The sequence below is a fragment of the Osmerus mordax genome, chromosome 23, assembly GCF_038355195.1.
Source record: "Osmerus mordax isolate fOsmMor3 chromosome 23, fOsmMor3.pri, whole genome shotgun sequence".
NCBI lineage: Eukaryota > Metazoa > Chordata > Actinopteri > Osmeriformes > Osmeridae > Osmerus > Osmerus mordax.
This window is the reverse complement of record NC_090072.1, coordinates 10,143,374-10,163,880: the sequence shown is the minus strand read 5'-3', so window position 1 is coordinate 10,163,880 and position 20,507 is coordinate 10,143,374. Positions and strand designations below refer to the sequence as shown.

Sequence of the window (20,507 nt, the reverse complement as noted above, 5' to 3'; positions counted from 1 at the left end):
AGGCAAAAAAAATACACACTGCTGGGTTTAGGATTTTTTTAAAGTCGCCTTTTGTTCTACAAAGCCTTTTAAAATATCAATGACGTCATACACATCGTGCGGCCAGAGATACCGCATTACGGCAAGCTCTGGTCACTTCCTTTTTTCTCTCGAGGCATCGACAACACTGACAGGTTTAGCTATCCCTGTCAATACACATGCTAGAAAGAGTTTTGGCTTGCTAATATTGTTGCTAATGTTGCTAATGCTCTGACATTCTGATTCCACTTTGGATGCCATCAAGCGGGATCTGTGGTGTTTGTCAGTCCTTCACTAACCAATCAGCATTCATTAGCAGAATGCTAGCGTGTTATGGGCAACAACGACTCACCCTCACACTCATCGAAAGGACATAAGTACTCGTTCATTCAAATTTTGACCTATAATCAATGTTGAACATGCAAAAACTACCATCAAATCTGAGATTTCTCAACGAAAATCAGGTGAAAGAGACAAATTTAGCAGTTTAGCTCCATAGACTCCCATTCATTCTGCACTCGACCGAGATCACTCCCAGTGGAACGCTGGTGGAACTGCAACAAAATTTGGTACAATGGGGCTTAATAGACCAATTTGCACCCTACGTCACATGACTGTCAAGCATGCTCAACTGCGCATGTCGGATGCAAAAGACAAACTTCTCCCGGGTATAATACACTTGGAGTGTCGATCAGGTCATCATATATCTCTGGCCACTGGATTTCAGGGCTTGACATGAGACGCAGTCTCACTCAGATTGCCAGTTTTACACAAATCACAAAAATAATCGGACCAGCTGGCTAAAAGCAGAATTCCCATATCTCTTTAAAGCTGCCCTGCTCGACTTCTTAGGTGTAGAATTGACTGTAAAATTATGAACTTTGTGACATGACGTGAAGACATGGCTGCCGCATAAGACTATGCAGTCTACCGGGCGACATTCTCACTCAAATTTCAAGACTTTCGTAACCCAAATTAAAATTCTGATGTGACAGATCAATGGGGAATCGCTTTTTCTCTTAAAGGCTGTCCTCCTCGAACTTTTTGGTATTTTTAAATCGAACTATTTGTATAATCCGTGTACTTCTCTAGCCATTATAAAGGCTATCCTTTCCCGGTTTTCTGCAGCCACATTGCGCGCGCATCCCGAATGTTTACAAACAAAAATTGGTCTATAGGGAGTGGGCAGGCTCTCCTTAAACAGGCTCTGCTAGTAGTGATGTGTTGTTCGTGAACGATTAGTTCATTTTGAATGAATCATTAGTATGACTTGGGAGTAACGAGTACTCTCAGAGAGCGATTCACCATACAAATGATGATGCATTATTTTAATCAAGGAATTTATTTTAAAATAGTATCTTCTGGTTTACATGCAGGACTACATGCGAATATGATAAATGTTTGCAGTGGACGTATTTAGGCCAGGGAATTGGCTACAAAATGTACACCCCCCCCCCCCCTCCCGCCGTTGAAATGAACGAATGACTAGGAAAAAGAATCGTTCATTTTACTGAACGAGATTCAAAGAACCGAGTCAGTAAAATGATCCGAACTTACCATCACTAGTACATCTATGCACGTCGTATTTATGAGTCGTTGCTAATGTGTGCTGACGTTGTGACGTTAGGCTTGCACTGATTCCCTTTGCCGACAAAATACACTTTTTGCCACAAAAACTTAATTCAAACCTAAACAGTTCTACGGATCGTAAATCCCAATAGAAGCAACGCAATCGTGACCAAGACGGACCTTTTGACACAGCTGTTGTCTATGTAGCGCAAATATTGAGGGATCCTTAAGGGGGCAAAAATAATACAAACTAGAGAGGGTACAATTTCTGGGGAAATTGTAGGGTGTGCTTGCTTGCGTCGGTTGCACAGGGGTCTGTATATTTTATATAAAAATGCATCGGGCCTACTTATTATTTATAAAGATTACATAGATTTAAAAGCATCTTTTTTTTGCTGCTCATTTACAACTCAAAATACGAGTGAAGTGTCGAATGAAATATGATGTCTTCTCATTTCCCCTGCAAGAGGCAGCTGACAGGCTGAATCAAAACGAATACATTTGGCAGACCGGTGTAAAAATTGACCTAATCTCTATGACTTAAACGTCCTTTTAAGTTGTCCCTTCTCGTGATATTTTCAGGCATTTAGCCTACTCATATTGCATTCATTCATTAATAAAGAACCCCCTTTGAAGATTATTCTACGACTTTACCGGCAGAAGATAGAATCGCGATTCAAACAGTACCATCTGCTAACTGAAAATATGCCACCAAAAACGTAAATAAGCTTGACATTTATTTAGTAGAAAATCGCTCATTCATAAAAAGCTCACTGGTAGCGATCATTGTCAGTAACAACGCAAAATGCGATATAGCCCTGTGTGGAGAAGCTGCCCCGGTAAATTGTAATACTACGGTACAGTACTAGACTACTGCTGTGTTCGTCTTGGTAGCGATTGCGTTGTTTGAATTGGATTTAACGTTCCGTTGTACGGTTTAGGCTGAAATTAATTATTTTCATGAACAGATTGACAACGTTTAGGCTGTGGCAATGAAGTTCAGGTTAGTAGTTAGATAGACTTTTGATTTAAGTAAGGGGAGTACCGAACATTTTCTGTCGCCGTTTGACTTCCTAAACAGCTGTGTACTGTAGCTAGATGTTTTTGTAGTGTGTCTCGCGTAAGCTACAGCGTTGCAGTGAGCTACACTGGTTTGAAACCACAGGTAATGGTAATTTCACCAACAAATCGTTTTCTAATGTCGGAATAAATCCTACAACGAAAATGTATATGTGAGGAATGTTTATTTTAACGATTGAAAACAGATAACGCTACATCATAGACCACTGTAGTATGTGTTGCCCGGGAAACACAGGCTAATGTCATGATGCTAATACTTCAGTGAAATAGTAGACTACTGTTTCCGAAAGTAGATGTACTTCCTTAATAATATCAGCTTATATTGTACATTACAAATCACAATTGTGTGTCATATCACAAAGTAAAATGAGTAAATAGTTATCACCCTGGCCTCTTTTCTTGTGGCGTTTCTGCAGCTGCCTTGCAGTAAAGCTATAGTTAGCCTAGCTATCCCCCAAGTTAACAGATGTGAAACGAATGTTCTGGCAAAGGTAGTCACGCGTGTTTTCGTGACGTTAGTGACGTAAGTAGCGTCATTGACTGTGGCTAGCAAATTAGCCACCGTTAGCTTCACTTTTCGCCACAAACACTTAATTTCCACTTAAACCATGCAACGGAACGTAAATTCCAATAGAAGCAACTCAATCGCTACCAAGACGAAACTTTTGACACCTACGTTGTCTATGTAGGCCAAATATTGACTGAGTTTTAGGGGGGCAAAAAGAATAATAAAAATAATAATAATAATATATATGTGAGAGAACAAAGGTTGTGCCCTTGCCGAAGGCAAAGCACACCCAATAATAAATAATACATATGTGAGAGAACAAAGGGTTGTGCTCGCCGAAGGCGTGAGCACACCCAACTACTGTTTCCGAAAGTAGATGTACTAATAATATCAGTGTATATGGTATTGTACATTTCATTTCACAAATGTGTTTTTTATTACAATGTTAAATGAACAAATAGCCTGGCCTTTGCCTGTGGCATTTCTGCAGCTGTCTTGCAGTTTAGGTAGCTAGCTATCTCCCAGAAGTTAATGAGCGGGCGGGTTTGTGATGTTAGTGACGTTTGTAACTATGGCTAGCTAGTTAGCTACAGTTAGCTTCACTTTTCACTACAAAAACTGAAATTAAGCCTAAACCAGACATCCCAACCTGCAGAGACTCGCGAATTGCACCTGTCTCTACCAGAAATGAACATTGGACAGTCTCTCGCTCGCTATAAATACAAAATCACAGATTTCAGGGAGATTCTATAGCATTTGCGGGCGTCAGGAAGCCACTATTGAAATGCGGGAGACTCCCGGAACTTCCGGGAGACTTGGGATGTCTGCTAATCCGTCCAACGGAATGTTCGGGAAGATACATGCAATTTGGACCAAGACGAACATTCGGACACCAACATTGTCTACCTAGTGCAAAAACTGAGGGACGAGTTAAGGTGGCAAAATAAATAATACATAATAATATATATGAGAGAGAATACAGCCAAAGGCACACACACCCGATAAAGTAACTAATAACTAGAGAATTGTGAGGTGTGCTTGCATCGGTTGCCGATGGGTCTGACCAGCTATCTGCGCTGAAAACCGCCTTGCGCTTGTTCGGATATTGAATGACAGATTGCTCTAGAGCAGTGATTCCCAAACTTTTATTCTGGGGACCCATATTTTAAAAGTCACAAGCCTTTGCAACCCAAGCCAATAGACATTATTCGTAAATCACAAAATAAAGGGATTTGACCATTAATGAGGATATTTTATTGTTATTTTATAAATTATATTTTATTGTTATTTCAGAACTTGTAGGCCTACTGCCATTGTTAATAAGCTATCTCAGACGGAGTGATCACATATCTCTGAAAAATTGAACAAGCAATATTTAAAGAAGGTATCCAATAAGTGCCTATTTGGACATAAATGTAGGCTATTAAAAAAACATTTCCATTTCTTCTTCTTTTCAACATAAGATTTCAACAAAAGATTACAAATTATACAAAACATGTTGTACCATTTCAACATTAGCCTACTAATGGGATAGGTGGGCCTGTCTGCGTTTTTGTAGTGCGTTCCAGTCCGGGGTGCAGGAGGAGGGCGCAACACGCATATCAGGCGCAGCATTCAGTCTGTTTCTGTGTTTTGTCTTCATTTTTGTGAGCACAGAATATCCCAAAACGATCAAAACGAAAAAATATTAAACTCGAAGGAAATGTGGGAATTAGGTTAAACTGAAACAAGGAACGTAGTGTATAATTGTATGAAATGTATGATGAAAATTGGCTAGCAATTTCGCCAAGCAAATACCAAGAAATAGGTTGCAGCAGTTTGTCTTTCAATTACAGTTGCAAAGTCCGCGATGGGACTGAACTTGAATACTCTTTTTTTATAGTACAAAATCGCTGTCAATCAAAAGTAGATGCAGTCTTTCGACAGACCCTCCAATCATCACGCAGAATGCCAGCGTCCAGGCCAGTCCACTCCTGCATTCACCCCATAATCGCAGCATTTATCCAATGAGCGTATAGTTTCGAAGCACTGAAAAAAAACTGTTCAAAGCAGCGCCACGCTACGGGAATGTATGAGAAGGAAATCAATCAGTCGACCTGCACGAATACGTAGCTGATTCTGAACGAACTCGTCTTCGAGTTGAACGTATTAAAACAGATTTAAAATGTTAACACAATAGTAAATACTTGACCATCATTTTATTAAATATTTGCAGTCTTAAAGAAATCGCCACTGGCAGAGATGCAGATCGTAACAAGGAGACCCCAACAAAATCTCATGCGACACACCCGAGGGTCGCGACCCAGTCTTTGGGAAACACTGCTCTACAGGACTTATGATCATCATTATAAAGGGTGTTATCACAGCCTGGAAACATAGCTAAGCTACATGTTATCACCCTGGCCTTTGCCTGTGGCGTTTCTGCAGCTGTCTTGCCGTTTTAGGTAGCCAACTATCTCCAAGAAGTTAACGTTTTTAGGGGTGGGAAAATAATAATGAAGAATATACATGACAGAGAATATAGGTTGTGCCTGGCCAAAGGCTGGATGGGGTTGGCTAATGTGATAGTAGCCCACACACTGTGTGGATTTGGCACAAACAACAACATCACTCTGAATAATAAAAATATTAATATATTATTTGTCACATTGTTACATGCACATAAATCATAAAATATAGAATTTCTTCACGTTTTGCCAATAAATGTACAAAAGAGAGAAACTGGAGACAGACTAACTTTGATGCAGATTTGACGACATCAGTGAGCTGGTCCCTGACCCTGTTTGATGGAAAAACATGTTTCCAGAGAGAGAAGCATTTGTAAAATATGTTTCATGTTATTTATTTACAAGCACAAATGCTTTCCCCCTTTTCCAACACACAAAACTACATGCTTTTATAAACACACACCCTGTCTTTATATCATGTCATTGTATTAGTCACATGGTTGACATTGTAGATAGTTGTAGTGTGGCTAGCCAATAACTCTTGGCAATAAAGACAATGTTGTGTGTCAGTGTTGCATTTGTACAAACACAACCATTTACCATTTCTATATTCTGTTCTGGAGGAAGAACCAGGCCTCTTTTAAACAACACAGTAACTACCTTAAATTTGATGCTGGATGACTAAAATGAAAGTTATAGGTTTGTTTGTGTACAGTATGTTTTGCATGTGTGCTTGTGTTTCTAACCAGAGCCAGACGCAGTGCTGTTTGTATTGTAGCTCCTCGAGACTCTCCTTGGCCTGCTTCTTCTGCATTTCAAGTTCTGCTCGTCGACCCTAGTGCCAGACACAGTCACAAAAAAAATGACCACAACTGGAGCCCATTTAAAAGTTGTGAAAACTATAGGTAAACTAAATCCACTGACCATATTCAAACTACACCCATAAATGAATTTTACATTTGACATAGTCAGTGAAATATATCTACTAGAAAAACCATGATAACTTCAATGACTGTTCACATGGCCACAATGAGAAATGAGCAAGCAGTGTAGTATCCGAGTTTGTGTCTCATGCTACGACTATTAAATACAATGCTTTTTTTGTTTAGACGTGTATTTGGAGACTGCACCCTGGTATCCGGGGTTCTAACTGAGTTAAAGAAAAACATACCTGTAAAACGGCATGGAAGGCTCGACTCATGAACCCATGCCAGCCTTTAGGAAGTAGGAGTGCACGATGCCACTCTGATGGCTGTATGTTCACCTGTCCACAGAAGTGCAGAGAAAAAACGAGAATGCTGAATAATTGTCATCACAAAAGCAACATTCTCATTCTCAAAAATACTAGAAAATAATGTGATATAACTAGGGATGGGTATCGAGAACCGGTTTTTGTTTGGAACCGGTTCCAGTGAATCGATTCCTTGGAATCGTTAGCAAAATTCCTTAACGATTCTGTTAACGATTCTCTGTGCCGTTGCGCATGCGCAAACTTTTATAGTTTATTCAGACAGACTGCAGCAAACATGGCAACTAGGAAGAAGCGTTCTAAAGTTTGGTTGTATTTCACACGACAAAATGACAACAACGTCACTTGTAACGCGTGTAAAAAGTCTATTTCGTCAAAGGGAGGAAATACTACAAATATGAAGAAGCATTTGAACACACAGCAAGGAATGAAGTTACTGGAACGTCATGTGTTCGATGCATGCAGCAGCGCAGCTAACGTTCGCGCTTCATCTCTAACTATCTAAGGTAGAGCTAAACTGCTCAAAAGTGATCACAACCACTTGTTACTGTGTGAAGCAATTTGCCTTTATTGTATGTAGTCGATCTAGTTATCTTCTGTCCCGTCGTTTGAAGCATACATTTTAGCTCCGGCATTCGTCTCCCATTAGTATTGATCTCATTGATCATTTCACGTTATCGGGGCGCCGTGTGTTATCAGCAAACGTTCGCGTGTCCCATTATTAAACTGAGCATATCGATTTTTAATCCATTATTAAACTTAGCATTTTAATTGTTTAACCTTTTAATAGTCCTGTTAAATGTGCCTGAAAACGCCTAAACAACATACCCAAAGTACATTGAAAGCTGTTGTTGAACCATTTGTAGTACATGCATGTAAATGGTCTCTTTTGAAAGGTGACACTGAAGTTATTTCCCTGTTGTTAGGACCCCTGTAAGTCCTACTGGTGTTGAGTAATAGAAGCTTGAACACAAGGAATCGATAAGCAGGAATTGATAAGGAGTCGGAATCGTTAAAATCTTATCAATACGCATCCCTAGATATAACACACTGCAAACATCTTTTCCACTATAGTTGGTACAGGATTGATGTTTTATGAAGTAAAAAATGTTTGTTTCTGTTACATCTGGCCTGTTCAGTGGAAGTTATGTATGGAAGTTAACCAGAATGTATCTGCTGTTAATACAGATATTCCTTGGGACACTTCAATCTCATACACACACATTAAGAAGAAAAACAAAAAACTTTTTGGAGCACAGTATATATACACAAGTGTATATTCACAAAGTATAAAATAATTATTATAGAGAAAGGTAGGAAGAAATTCAGAAAAGAGGAGTTAATCAGGGAGATTTATCAGACAGAAGTAAGGGGCAGGATATTATGGGAGATTCTGTTTTGAGGTACAAGACAGAGAATGTAAAATGTTGCAGAGAGGAAAATGTAAGAAGGGTGCACAAATGAGGTCACCTCGTGAATAAGAGCAGATAGCATCTGTTGGTAACTGCGGCTCTGGCTGAGCAAGAATCGGTTGATAGGTTGACCGTTGCGGTCCGTCTGAACAGGCAGGTCGTAGGAAAGAAGCAGGCCAGCTGAAAAACACAAAGACATCCCAGACACGTGCAATCACATCGGTAGTACGCAAAATAATTAAATAATTAACAATGTGAAGTGTTTGCTTTATGTTTTTAACTGTCATGAAAAGGATATTAGACACCAATTTTAAAACAGGACTGTGTACTAAGTGATTCTGATCAAAAATGTATTTGTGGAAAAAAATCGTATTTACGAAATACAATTTTGTAAGTAGAATGGGTGTATTATGCCAGGTCTCTCTTTTTACTACTGTAGTTTACGTACATAGAGAGGGGAGTGTAAATACCTGCCAGTCCTGGTTTCAAACCAGGCTGTTTGTTTTTCTCATAGGTCTTCAACATGAAAGCTGGGATCCCTGCCACTGTTTTCAGCTGATCTGAACGCAATATCCCTCCTTTCAAAGCTGTGTGGTACACCCCACGGGGCATCTTGCTCATCTCCTGCTTTACTAGTGATGTCAGCAGACTCTCGAGGGCTGTAAGAGAAGAGGGTGAGGATGTAAAAACTAGGGATGGGCAAACGATGCCTTGTGAAGCTTTGGTGGTTTCTTCCGGATTGTGCCGAACCAAAGAGCCGAACTATTGGCGCATTGAAATTGGAGAGCACAGTGACATCTATTGGTCAGATAAAATTATAGCAGCCGTTTAAACTAACTGAATGAGATGTACCAGTAGTTTCTGACGGTACTTCGCCTGTTAATTATTCAATGTCGTTCATTTTTAAGGCTACGTGATGGTCTAATATTCGTGTTCATTCATTAAAACCATACATGTGTATTTGAGAACTGTGTAATTTTCATACAATAAATATGTTTTACTGTGATGTTCAACTAGTCTACATTTATTCATTTAGCATTTAGCAGACGCTTTGGATAAAAGCGTCTGCTAAATGAATAAATGTCTACACCACACTTTGTAATGTTCAGCAAACAGTATAAGGGCGGTAGAATGCTTAAGTGTATGGAAGTATTAAATGACCGCTGATACAGAGTAGTAGCCTACACGACCACGCTGCTTATATAGCTGTCTCTTTCCTTACATTTTGTGATATGTATTGTGAATCAGGGGAATACTTGGGACAGTGGGGATGTGCTTGTGCAATATGAAAAGGCAGTGTACCATAACGGGGTTCGGGGGAATGTGGTTGTGCAACAGTCTTATTTGATAACATTTATAAGTTCTTATTCAGGAACAGGATTTGTTACTTGTTTGTTGTTGTTTAGAAGTGCGCCACAACTTTGAACCAGTTCGTGACGTCTGAAGCATTGAACGTCATCAATCACGTGACATCGTAATTTGACACAAGCTCCAAACCACTTTTTCGAAACTGTGCGTATTGGTTTTGCGACACAAGCATCGATGCATCAGTGCCAGACGTCCCATCCCTAGTAAAAACTGCATGCAATTGCTTGTAGTCTATGGAGAACTGGGTTACTTGTTACTTTTGACAATGTGTAATTAATAACAAACATAATAACAATAATAACTTAACATAATTTGCATACACTTAAAAAAGAAAAAGTCTTAAAGAAGTTGAACCAGTATTTAAAAAAAACTTGAATAAAATAAAACATCCACCCTACTCTCTGTCACTGCCAAATCATTTGAACACCCTTATGTGATGCTAACTGATCCTATCAAATCATTGTTAGTTGTCCTCTATTGCCCACCAGGACCGCTAGCCGACTTTGTGGAAGAGCTGGACATGCTCCTCGGCGTCCTCCCGGATGATGGAACCCCGCTGATAGTCCTTGGGGACTTCAACATCCACCTCGAAGGAACGCAGGCCGTCGACTTCATGTCTCTCCTGACTTCCTTCGACCTGATGCTGCTGAACTCACTGGCGACCCACAAGGCAGGAAAACAGCTCGACCTCATCCTGACACGTAACTGTATCACTGACTTAACCTCTGTTACCCCACTACACATCTCTGATAATTTCTTTATCTAGTTCTCTGTCTCTCTCCCCCCACCTCCTCCTGCCTCCCCACCCCTCGTAACTTTCCGTCGCAACCTCCGCTCCCTATCCCCCTCCCATTTCTCCTCCATTGTAACATCCTCCTTCCCATTGACAAGTTCACGTCCCACCCCACTGACACGGATGTTCTTCGTGAAGAATGGTCCACCCTTCGGGCAGCTGAGAGGAGATGGCGCAAGTCCAAAGACGGTCTGGACCTTGATAAGTATCACTTTCTCCTTAAATCCTTCTCTGCTCACATAACTGGTGCTAAAACCCACTACTTCCGGAACAGAATTAACTCTGCCTCAAACCCTCACAAACTTGTCTCTACCTTCTTCACCCTTCTTAACCCACCTCCCCTGCCCCCCCCCTTCCCTGACATCAGACGACTTCTCCTTCTTTGAGAAAAAAGTCGCCGACATTAGCAGTCAGTTCCCTGAGCCCACCTTTCCTACCCACTCACCCTCTATGACCGACCCCACTAAATGTCTCAAATCTTTCTCTCCCCTGTCCGAGGCAGAGATATCTGACCTCATTCTCTCTCATCGCCCCACCTCCTGTCCCCTTGATCCAGTCCCCTCTCCTCTCTTTCAAACCATCTCTCCCTCCTTCATAACTTTTCTTCTCCATGTCCTTAACTCCTCTCTGACTTCCGGCACCTTCCCATCTGCCTTCAAACAGGCCAGAGTTACCCCTCTACTCAAAAAACCCTCCCTTAACCCAGCCGTCCTCCAGAACTACAGACCAGTATCACCGCTATCCTTCTTTTCAAAAACTATTGAACGCACTGTGTCTAACCAACTGTCAAACTTTCTCTCTCAGAACAACCTGCTTGACCCCAACCAATCGTGCTTCAAGACTGGCCACTCCACAGAAACTGCCCTTCTGTCAGTCACCACTGCCCTCCAAGTCTGCCAGAGCGGCCTCAAGGTCATCCGTCATCATTCTGCTGGACCTTTCTTCAGCATTTGATACGGTTAACCATCAGATCCTCCCTGGTTATTTAACATTACATTTACATCTAGTCATTTAGCAGACACTCTTATGCCCAAGGACACAACGTCATTTTGCACCAACAACCTTCTGATTAATAGCCCGACTCCCTAACCGCTCAGCCATCTGACCCCAACATTAATACGAGTTCCCCTAGCCTGCCTTTGGTCCCCCAGTGGTTAGACATTTTGATATGTGTGAACCAAGCCCTGGGTATTCTTATCCACCTTTGAGAAATGAAAGCTCAAACGCTGGGTTTTGAAAATGTTCGTCTTATGTCGTCATAAGAGGGAAGGGTACCTCCCCTTTCTCTGCTTTGCCCGCCCAGAGAATCTGGCCCGCCCATGAGAAACTGAACTATGACTGTGCAATATCGTTTTTTCCTCGAGAGACATCATGGCTTGCAAACGAACGAAGCATAACAGTTGCTCAGTGTTTGGATGTACAAATGAAAACCAAAGTATTTTTTTTGTTCCTTCATACAAGCCTCTGAAGAACCAGTGTCTTAATTGTATTTTCTCACGAAATGCGCCGACACAACTTCCCAAAGTTTTGTATGTCTGTGCCAAACATTTCAGCATTTCAAGATGACCGTTTCCTCAACTTGTGCCAATACAAAGCTGGCCTTGCTGACCGTCTGAAATTCAAGTCTGGATTAGTACCAACTCTCCTTGGTCCAGCTACAAACCTCGGACAAGTAAGTTAATTAACGCTATATCATTTTGTTGCTTTACTGTATAGCCTATGGTTACCTAGCTTGTTACTCTTAGAATGTGGCTGTAACATTAGCTCTGCAGTTAACAGCCCAGTTACTGTTGCTATTGTAAAGGTAGATAGCATAAAGTATGTGTTTGAATACACACACTGTAACGCAAGTGTTGTACCCTTTGTTATTTGGATAACCGTTCTGCTGTTGGTGTTATGGCACGCGCAATATCCGCCTTTCCCCTTATTGACTATGAGTGTGCACCTTTGGAAACCTGGGTGATCAGATGAGACTAAAAATGCTTATCTTCTATCTTCTTGCACCTGGAATATATACAAAGTAATACATTGAGTACTAATTTGACCTTGTTGTCTCTACACAGGCCAGCACACCCCCACCCTCCACCTTGCCCCGCCTCTCCCCTCCTCATTAGCATTTAAAGCTACAGACACAGAAACGGCACGTCCTGAGGAAAGGTCATTGTGGGACTGCTTGTAGTGGCTGTAATTCTGCACCAAGGCTGAATTTTGGGAAAGAGACTTCAGATACAGTATTAGGGGACCACTAATGCCTATATAAAAGCATCCAAAAACAGGGACCTTTAGAGAAAGAGAAAATAACCTTGATAAAGGGCCACTTAAGTATTAGTTCATTGTAAATCCTCAATGATCTACAAATATATTTGTGTATGCTCGAAGCTTTTACACAAAGTGTAGCATGCGTCCTAATTATTATATAGAAAATCATTTTTGAACAAATCCAGTTGTACATCCCTGCCAACAACCTAGTGCCAGCAGGTTAGAGCTGTAATCGGGCCTTAAAAGTTAAGCCCCGATAAGGCCCGAGCCCGACAGAATTCGGCCCGAGCCCGACAAGTACATTTTGATTGACAGCTTTTTAAAAGCCCAAACCCGTTTACAGCCCGACATTATTCAAATATGCGTACGTACGTACACAGCTTTTGCTTTTTGTCAAGAATTAGTCATTTATAAATGACTAACGTAGGCTATAGGCCTGGCCTTGGAAGTTGGAACAAATAAATAAAATAAGTCCTCTGTAAAATCTCGGCACTCTAAATAGGCCTAGGCATACACTTTGCCTATAAATAGGCCCACTATCGAGCTAAATCAGGGCCAAATGTTTTGTGAATTCGAATTATTGAGTTAATTCTCGCGAAAAAATTGGACCGGCTGCCGAAACGATCGCTGTAGATCGCAGGAAATCGCGGCGCTTCGCAGCCAGTGTGGCCGGTCCCATTTGATAACATGGGTGCCGAAAGAAAAAAGACGGCCCTTCCAGGCGCTTTGCAGCAGATCGCAGCCAGTGTGTCCCAGGTGTAGGCTGTCACTCATAATTCCCGCCTCTAAGTTGAAGCCACGCCCCCTACGCAAAATCGGGGCCAAAAGTCTGAAAAAAAGAATGAAACTCAAAAAAAAGAATGAAACTCAAAAAAAGATTTGAAGCAGTAAAAAAAAGGTTTTGAATCTGAAAACATGAAATGTGTAACATGAAAAGTGAAAAATGAAAATTAATTATTTATTCTAAATAATTCCATAATTTAATCGAAATTTTATTCAACCTGAAAAATTGGTAGGCTCCACAAATTTTTTGTTTGAATACATGGTTTTATTTTTCAAGTTTTAGACCAAAACTTATATAAATCTATAGTTTTTCAACTATAGATTTTTTTTTCGAATTAATAAAACATTTGGCCCTGATTTAGCTCCATAGCCTACGGGCCTATAAAAATGAGTCTTTCTGAACAAATAGACCAATTATTTGTTTGTAAACATTTGGGATGCGCGCGCAGCATGTTGGCAGAAAACTGGGGAAAGATAGCCTTTATAATGGCTAGAGAATTATACAAATAGTTAGATATACAAAGACCAAAAAGGTCGAGGAGGACAGCCTTTAAGAGAGAAAGCATTTCCCCATTGATCTGTCACATCAGAATTTTGATTTGGGTCACGAAAGTCTTGAAATTTGAGTGAGAATGTCGCTCGGTAGACCGCATAGTCTTAGGCGGCAGCCATGTCTTCACGTCATGTCACAAAGTTAATAATTTTACAGTTTTACAGTCAATTCTATATCAAAAAAGTCGAGCAGGGCAGCTTTCAAGAGATATGGGAATTCTGCTTTTAGCAGCTGGTCCGATTATTTTTGTGATTTGTGTAAAACTGGCAATCTGAGTGCGAGACTGTGTCCCCGTTACACTGTTTTGACGTTAGCCTCAGTCAGACTCGGGTCGCTGACTGGCAGTGTGCACAATGTTGTATAGAGCTCCGGGAGTTGACGTTACACAATCCCAGCATGCACCGGTCATCGCCATTTTGGCAGGAAAGTGGAGAGCCAAGTGGAGCACCAGAGTGTACATACATATATACTTACATACATTGATAGAGAGTTGTAAATATCTGGATACAGAAGGTCAGGGAAGCCTTCCGTTTCACTCGTAAAGGTCGTAAAAATAACTCCGGGAGCATTATATGGATCACTAATGTTTAATTGATCAAGTTTTGCTTTATAGCTGCCTATGTCTTTTGAATTAAAGTGCGCAGTGAACTCGGACAGGATGAAATCCGTGCTGGCGTCGTTCATTTTAGCCACTACTTTCCTGCCAAAATGGCGACGTAAACAGTAAAGTCACGTGACGTCCGGAGCTCTATTTCACTAGGGTGACCACACGTCCTCTTTTACCCAGACATGTCCTCTTTTTGAGACCTAAAAAATGAGTCCGGCAGGGATTCAAAAATTGTCTGGGATTTTGCCTCGTCGGATATTTGTGTTTCTCTGGGTCTTTCACAAACTATTACGTCCTTACAGGTTTTGGAAAGGGTATCTCCCTTACGTTCCACCTTCTTGCGCGAGCTCTGACTGTAGAGCGAACTGTTTTGATCAGATAGTACGGCACATCATAAAGAGTAGACGCCGCATCGACCGCGACTGCCTACTGGCACTGACGAGCCGTGGGGCCGCCATCTTGGAACGGGCAACTGCTCCACTCAGTGTAATCTGTTTGGCTGGGGCAATGAGCTGTCAGCGCATTTAATTAATCATACCGAACTGAATACCAAACAGATTTTCACACGGTCTGCTTTGCTGCAAAGGTCATACGTGTAGCTATGATACAGTACATGGTTATGTAGCCGTTTGCAATTGTCCGCAGATTTGAGCAGGAATATGCTGCACAGTGCTGGCATCTTTTTTATTCTGATGCTACGCAACTATAAATTTGCCCTGTCGAGGATGGCGGCCGCATTTCTCTCGCCCAGCCGCCAATGCGGCACTACTATTTATTATGTCTATGGTACGGCATGCAATACAAGCCACCGACACGCGCAGTTGAGAAACGTTTTATTTAACGTTAGCCAACTCTGATATTTCTAGTCCGCTCATAGAACCTAGCCTGGCTCTGCCCTCCTACGTACTTCTGCTCAATTTTCATTGTGCTTCTGTACTGCGTCTGGGCTTGAGGTACGTAAGTCAGATGTCTCCGGTAAACTTTTTACCGGTCCAATCAGCGAACAGAGGGAGTGGCTGAGAAAGTTGACGTTGATGTTGTGCGCTAGTTTGAGTTGTAGTTACGTAATGGCGGCGGAGAAAGATGCGAGCAAAGCCTTAAAGGTCCGTTGTGGCAACGCTGCCGAATATCCAGAAGTTAAAGCCGGAGCAAGAGCAATCTTTTGATTTTCCAGCTAGCTCCGTTAGTGGTGAAGGAGTTGGCTAAGGCGAACGCTAGCGATTGGTTCTGCCAGATCCAGAGTGGCTCTGGGCAGATCCAATAGTTTTAAACTCCAACAGAGTACCCGCCTTCAAGGAAGTTAATGCTTGTCAATGGATCGAGCCCTGACTATGTACAAATGCAATGTATGAGAGTCTGGTTAGCACCAGGGGTCCGTGTACTTTGCGGCCAACGGATTTTCGTTTTGAAATTAGAAAACGGAAAACCAAAATCCTCCATAGACTCACTACCATTTAGAAGTAGGAAAACAAAAACGTAAAACGACCCATTTCCCGTTATCTGATTTTATTTCATGTGCTTAAACATGGAAATCGGGAATTAAAATAGTGTGTGGAAATCTTTCTCAAATTTGCGTAGATATTTGTGTTGTGACCTGGACGTTGCTCCCACGAGCTTGACAGTCACATATTCAGGATGTCAGCAGAGGGCGCACAGCAGAGCATATGAACGATAAAATTGCATGCAGAGCAATCGAGCCTCAATGCAACATTTGATCACATCGGACTCACTGGAGCATGGTTCCAGAGTCTCATCAGCCACGTCACAAAATTAAAAAGGTTCTACACCAAATTTGAATATGTTTGTAAGAAAGTCAGCAACCAGATATATTTTCTAAATTATTTTAAAGTGAGTCTCTTTGACTTTTGGGGAAATGGGCCATTTAATGGATTTAAAATATGGACAATGCAACCATATTCGGAACTTGTAGGCCTACACACAATCCTCTGTTATCCAAAAAATATTTTGATTTCAAATCATCACTAATATATGTATTATTACATTTACTGTCAAATAAAGTACAATCATTAATAACAAAATTTGGTAAAGTTGGTGAGGGTCTTATTCTTGCATGTAACAATATGCTTTGAACTAATAATGGTATAGGTATTGCTTTACAGATGTTGTTGTATTCTCTATAAGTATAGTTTAAATTATATTTGTCAAAGAAAGCTTCATATTCCAAAAGGTTACCATTATCATCTATAATATCATTCACAAACACAATGCCCTTTTCATAAAAAGGGCGACTTTAACAAAGGTAATCTCAGCCACGAACTCCCTAAATACAGACAATTCATCAAATGCCCAACCAGAGAAGAGAACACTCTGGATCACTGCTACACTACAGTCAGTAGAGCCTACCACGCCGTCCCTCGTGCAGCACTGGGTCACTCTGACCATACCATGGTCCATCTGATTCCTGCATACAGGCAGAAATTAAAGCTCTGTAAACCTGTTGTGAGGACATCAAAACAGTGGACCAGTGAGGCTATGGAGGATCTGCGGGCGTGCTTGGACTGTACTGACTGGGATATGTTCACGACTGCTACCAATAGTCTGGATGAACTCACAGAGTCTGTGACATCATACATCAGCTTCTGTGAGGACTGCTGTATTCCAACACGCACCAGGGTGAACTTCAACAACGACAAGCCCTGGTTCTCAGCAGAGCTCAGAAGGTTGAGGTCAGAGAAGGAGGAAGCATTTAGGAGTGGGGATAGAGACAGATTCAAGTAGTCGAAGAACAGGTTTAGCAAGGTGGTGAGAGAGGTTAAACGAGAGAGACTGAAGCATCAGTTCTCTGCTAACGACTGCTTCTGTCTGGAGAGGGCTCAGGCAGATTACCAACTACAAGCCCAGAGCCCCCCACTCCACTAACGACTCCCGCCTGGCCAACGACCTGAATGAGTTCTACTGTAGATTTGAAAGACAATTGAACAGTCCTGAACTACCCCTTCCCATCCATGAGGCCTCCTCCCTCACCCCTACTACAGTGACGATTCTCTCCATTCAGGAGGGTGAAGTTAACAGACTTTTCAAGAGGCAGAACCCCCGCAAAGCAGCTGGGCCAGACTCTGTCTCTCCTGCCACCCTCAAGCACTGCGCTGACCAGCTGTCTCCGGTGTTCACCTACATCTTCAACACCTCCCTGGAGACATGCCATGTGCCAGCCTGTCTCAAGTCCTCCACCATCATCCCTGTGCCCAAAAAGCCAAGGCCAACAGGACTCAATGACTACAGACCCGTCGCCCTGACCTCTGTGGTAATGAAGTCTTTTGAGCGCCTTGTGCTGGCACACCTCAAATCCATCACAGACCCTTTCCTGGACCCACTGCAGTTTGCCTACAGAGCCAACAGATCTGTGGATGACGCCGTTAACATGGCCCTCCACTTCACCCTACAGCACCTGGACTCCCCAACATCCTATGCCAGGATCCTGTTTGTGGACTTCAGCTCTGCCTTCAACACCATCATCCCCGCCCTGCTTCAGGACAAGCTCTCCCAGCTGAACGTGCCTGACTCCACCTGCAGGTGGATCACAGACTTCCTGTCTGACAGGAAGCAGTGCGTTAAGCTGGGAACACAAGTCTCTGACTCCCGGTCCATCAGCACCGGATCTCCTCAGGGCTGTGTCCTTTCCCCTCTGCTCTTCTCCCTGTACACCAACAGCTGCACCTCCAGTCATCCGTCTGTCAAACTTCTGAAGTCACGGAAAGTTTTGAGCAGACGTGAGAATGTGCGAACCGTCCGCAAAGTCTTGTCTGGCTCTGTAACATGGCGAATTCTAACTGAAAAGTGCCGAAACTCACCAAACATTACAAAATAAAGTTTCCAATACTACGTTTATGATGTTGACTATTCAAAAAACATAAAAATAAAAGTTTGATCATTAATGTGGATGATCACATAAAAATGCCAAAACCCAAAACGGGAAATGCTATATAGCCTTCTGTTTAATCCGCCACCACTTAATAACTTCTGTTAAACCTGAGGGTGTCAAACGAACGACAAAATCACTCAGGAAATGCATGTCACGCTAACCCTATAGCTGCCATGCTGTTACGATGCGCCACCACTCGTTTGTTCATTTAAAGTTTTACATCGGACCATTTCTTCTTAATTTATGCCATGGTCCGGTTCTCTGAACACACATCATTTATGGCCCTATAATAATTATTATTATTTTATTTGTAATGCACTTTACATTTAGCTAAATATCAAAGTGCTACAGGTTAAAAACAAGAAAGGGCGCAAATACGGACAGTTTTCCACTCCGCCGACTTTCTTTTGTTGCTAATATCTGATGACAGGCCAACAAACAGGACACATTTTCTGGCCTCCACCTCTGTTGTCAGAACCTCGATCTCACAGTCACCGTATTTCTTAGAATAAACGCTGCAGCGTTTATGAAATAACGTACGTTTTTGGTGCAGCGTTTATTCAAAGGAGGCGTTTATTCAAAGAAATACGGTAATTCAGACAAAGAAATTACCTCAGGAGCACATTTATAGGCCATCTGCATATTCATTTATGGGAGGAGGCAGGCGGGGTCAGTGGCTCATTCACGTGCGGTCAATCTCACGTTGATTGTGATTTATAAAGGAAAGGTGCGAAGGACCTGGTGTACGACCGGTTTTATACATGTGAATATTTCTGTGCATAGGTACTTTTCCAGTTTTGGTCATACGCCATCTTCTGGTATGAAAGCTGCGCAATCCTTTATACATGAGGCCCCTGGTGTAGCCAGAATAACTTAGAGCTCAATGCTCTTAAGACAGTGGAGATGGTTGTGGACTTCAGGAAGAATACAGCCCCACTCACCCCCATCACCCTGTGCGACTCCCCAGTCAACACTAAGAGTTCCGCTTCCTGGGCACCATCCTCTCCCAGGACCTCAAGTGGGAACTGAACATCAGCTCCCTCACCAAAAAAAGCACAACAGAGGATGTACTTCCTACGGCAGCTGAAGAAATTCAACCTGCCAAAGACAATGATGGTGCACTTCTACACAGCCATCATTGAGTCCATCCTCACCTCTTCCATCACCATCTGGTACGCTGCTGCCACTGCCAAGGACAAGAGCAGACAGCAGCGTATCATCCGCACTGCTGAGAAGGTGATCGGCTGCAATCTGCCTACCCTCAAGGACCTGCACACCTCGAGGACCCTGAGGCGTGCGAGGAAGATTGTGGCCGACCCCTCCCACCCTGGTCACTCCCTGTTCCAGCTACTCCCCTCTGGCAGAAGGCTGCGTTCCATCATCCATAAGAACAGTTTCTTTCCATCTGCTTCTGGCCTCTCTAACAAGGCCAAGGACTCCCATTGACATTCATTCACTTATTTAACAATTATAAGTCCATGTAATGGCAATTCAGTATGCATAAGCCACCTTATCTCAGTATCCGATTGCACTGTTGACCACTCACGCTGCTCATTCTATTCAGATTTTTATATATATTTTATTTCATATTTAAATTGTTGTATTCTTAGATTGTTTAGTTCTTAGAAATAGTTAAACTTTTGTACTTTTACTTAATTTAAGATCCGTATATGTTTAGTGTTTTGCACCTCCCTGCCACAGTAAATTCCATGTTTGTATAACATACATGGTGAATAAACCGAATTCTGATTCTGATAAATCATATTTAAACAATGATTTCCTATTGATTACAATTACCCTATTGTTCCATAAGGCTCAAATATTTTAAGCTAGACATTTTTTGGCTCGAATTTGATAGACTCTACATTTTTTAAGGGGTGATTGACTGGGTTTTTTGGGTATTTCACACTGTTCCTTAAGGTCTCCGAATAGGGTATGTAACATTGGTTGGGCTGAAAATGGCCCGGGTGCTCTTCTA

General features: G+C 42.0%; 1 protein-coding gene across 2 annotated transcripts in view; it reads right to left on the bottom strand.

Annotated features, from left to right (window-relative positions):
- The window catches only part of focad (focadhesin), a 128,977-nt gene that overhangs the window by 23,422 nt on the left and 85,048 nt on the right, over positions 1-20,507 (bottom strand). For both annotated transcript variants that reach the window (XM_067261178.1, XM_067261179.1), the window contains exons 19-23: positions 8,754-8,942; positions 8,342-8,463; positions 6,794-6,886; positions 6,369-6,457; positions 5,913-5,954 (exon numbers count right to left, since the gene is read on the bottom strand). In XM_067261178.1, coding sequence (XP_067117279.1) covers positions 5,913-5,954; positions 6,369-6,457; positions 6,794-6,886; positions 8,342-8,463; positions 8,754-8,942 — 535 coding nt within the window. The remainder of the gene's footprint in view (positions 1-5,912; positions 5,955-6,368; positions 6,458-6,793; positions 6,887-8,341; positions 8,464-8,753; positions 8,943-20,507) is intronic.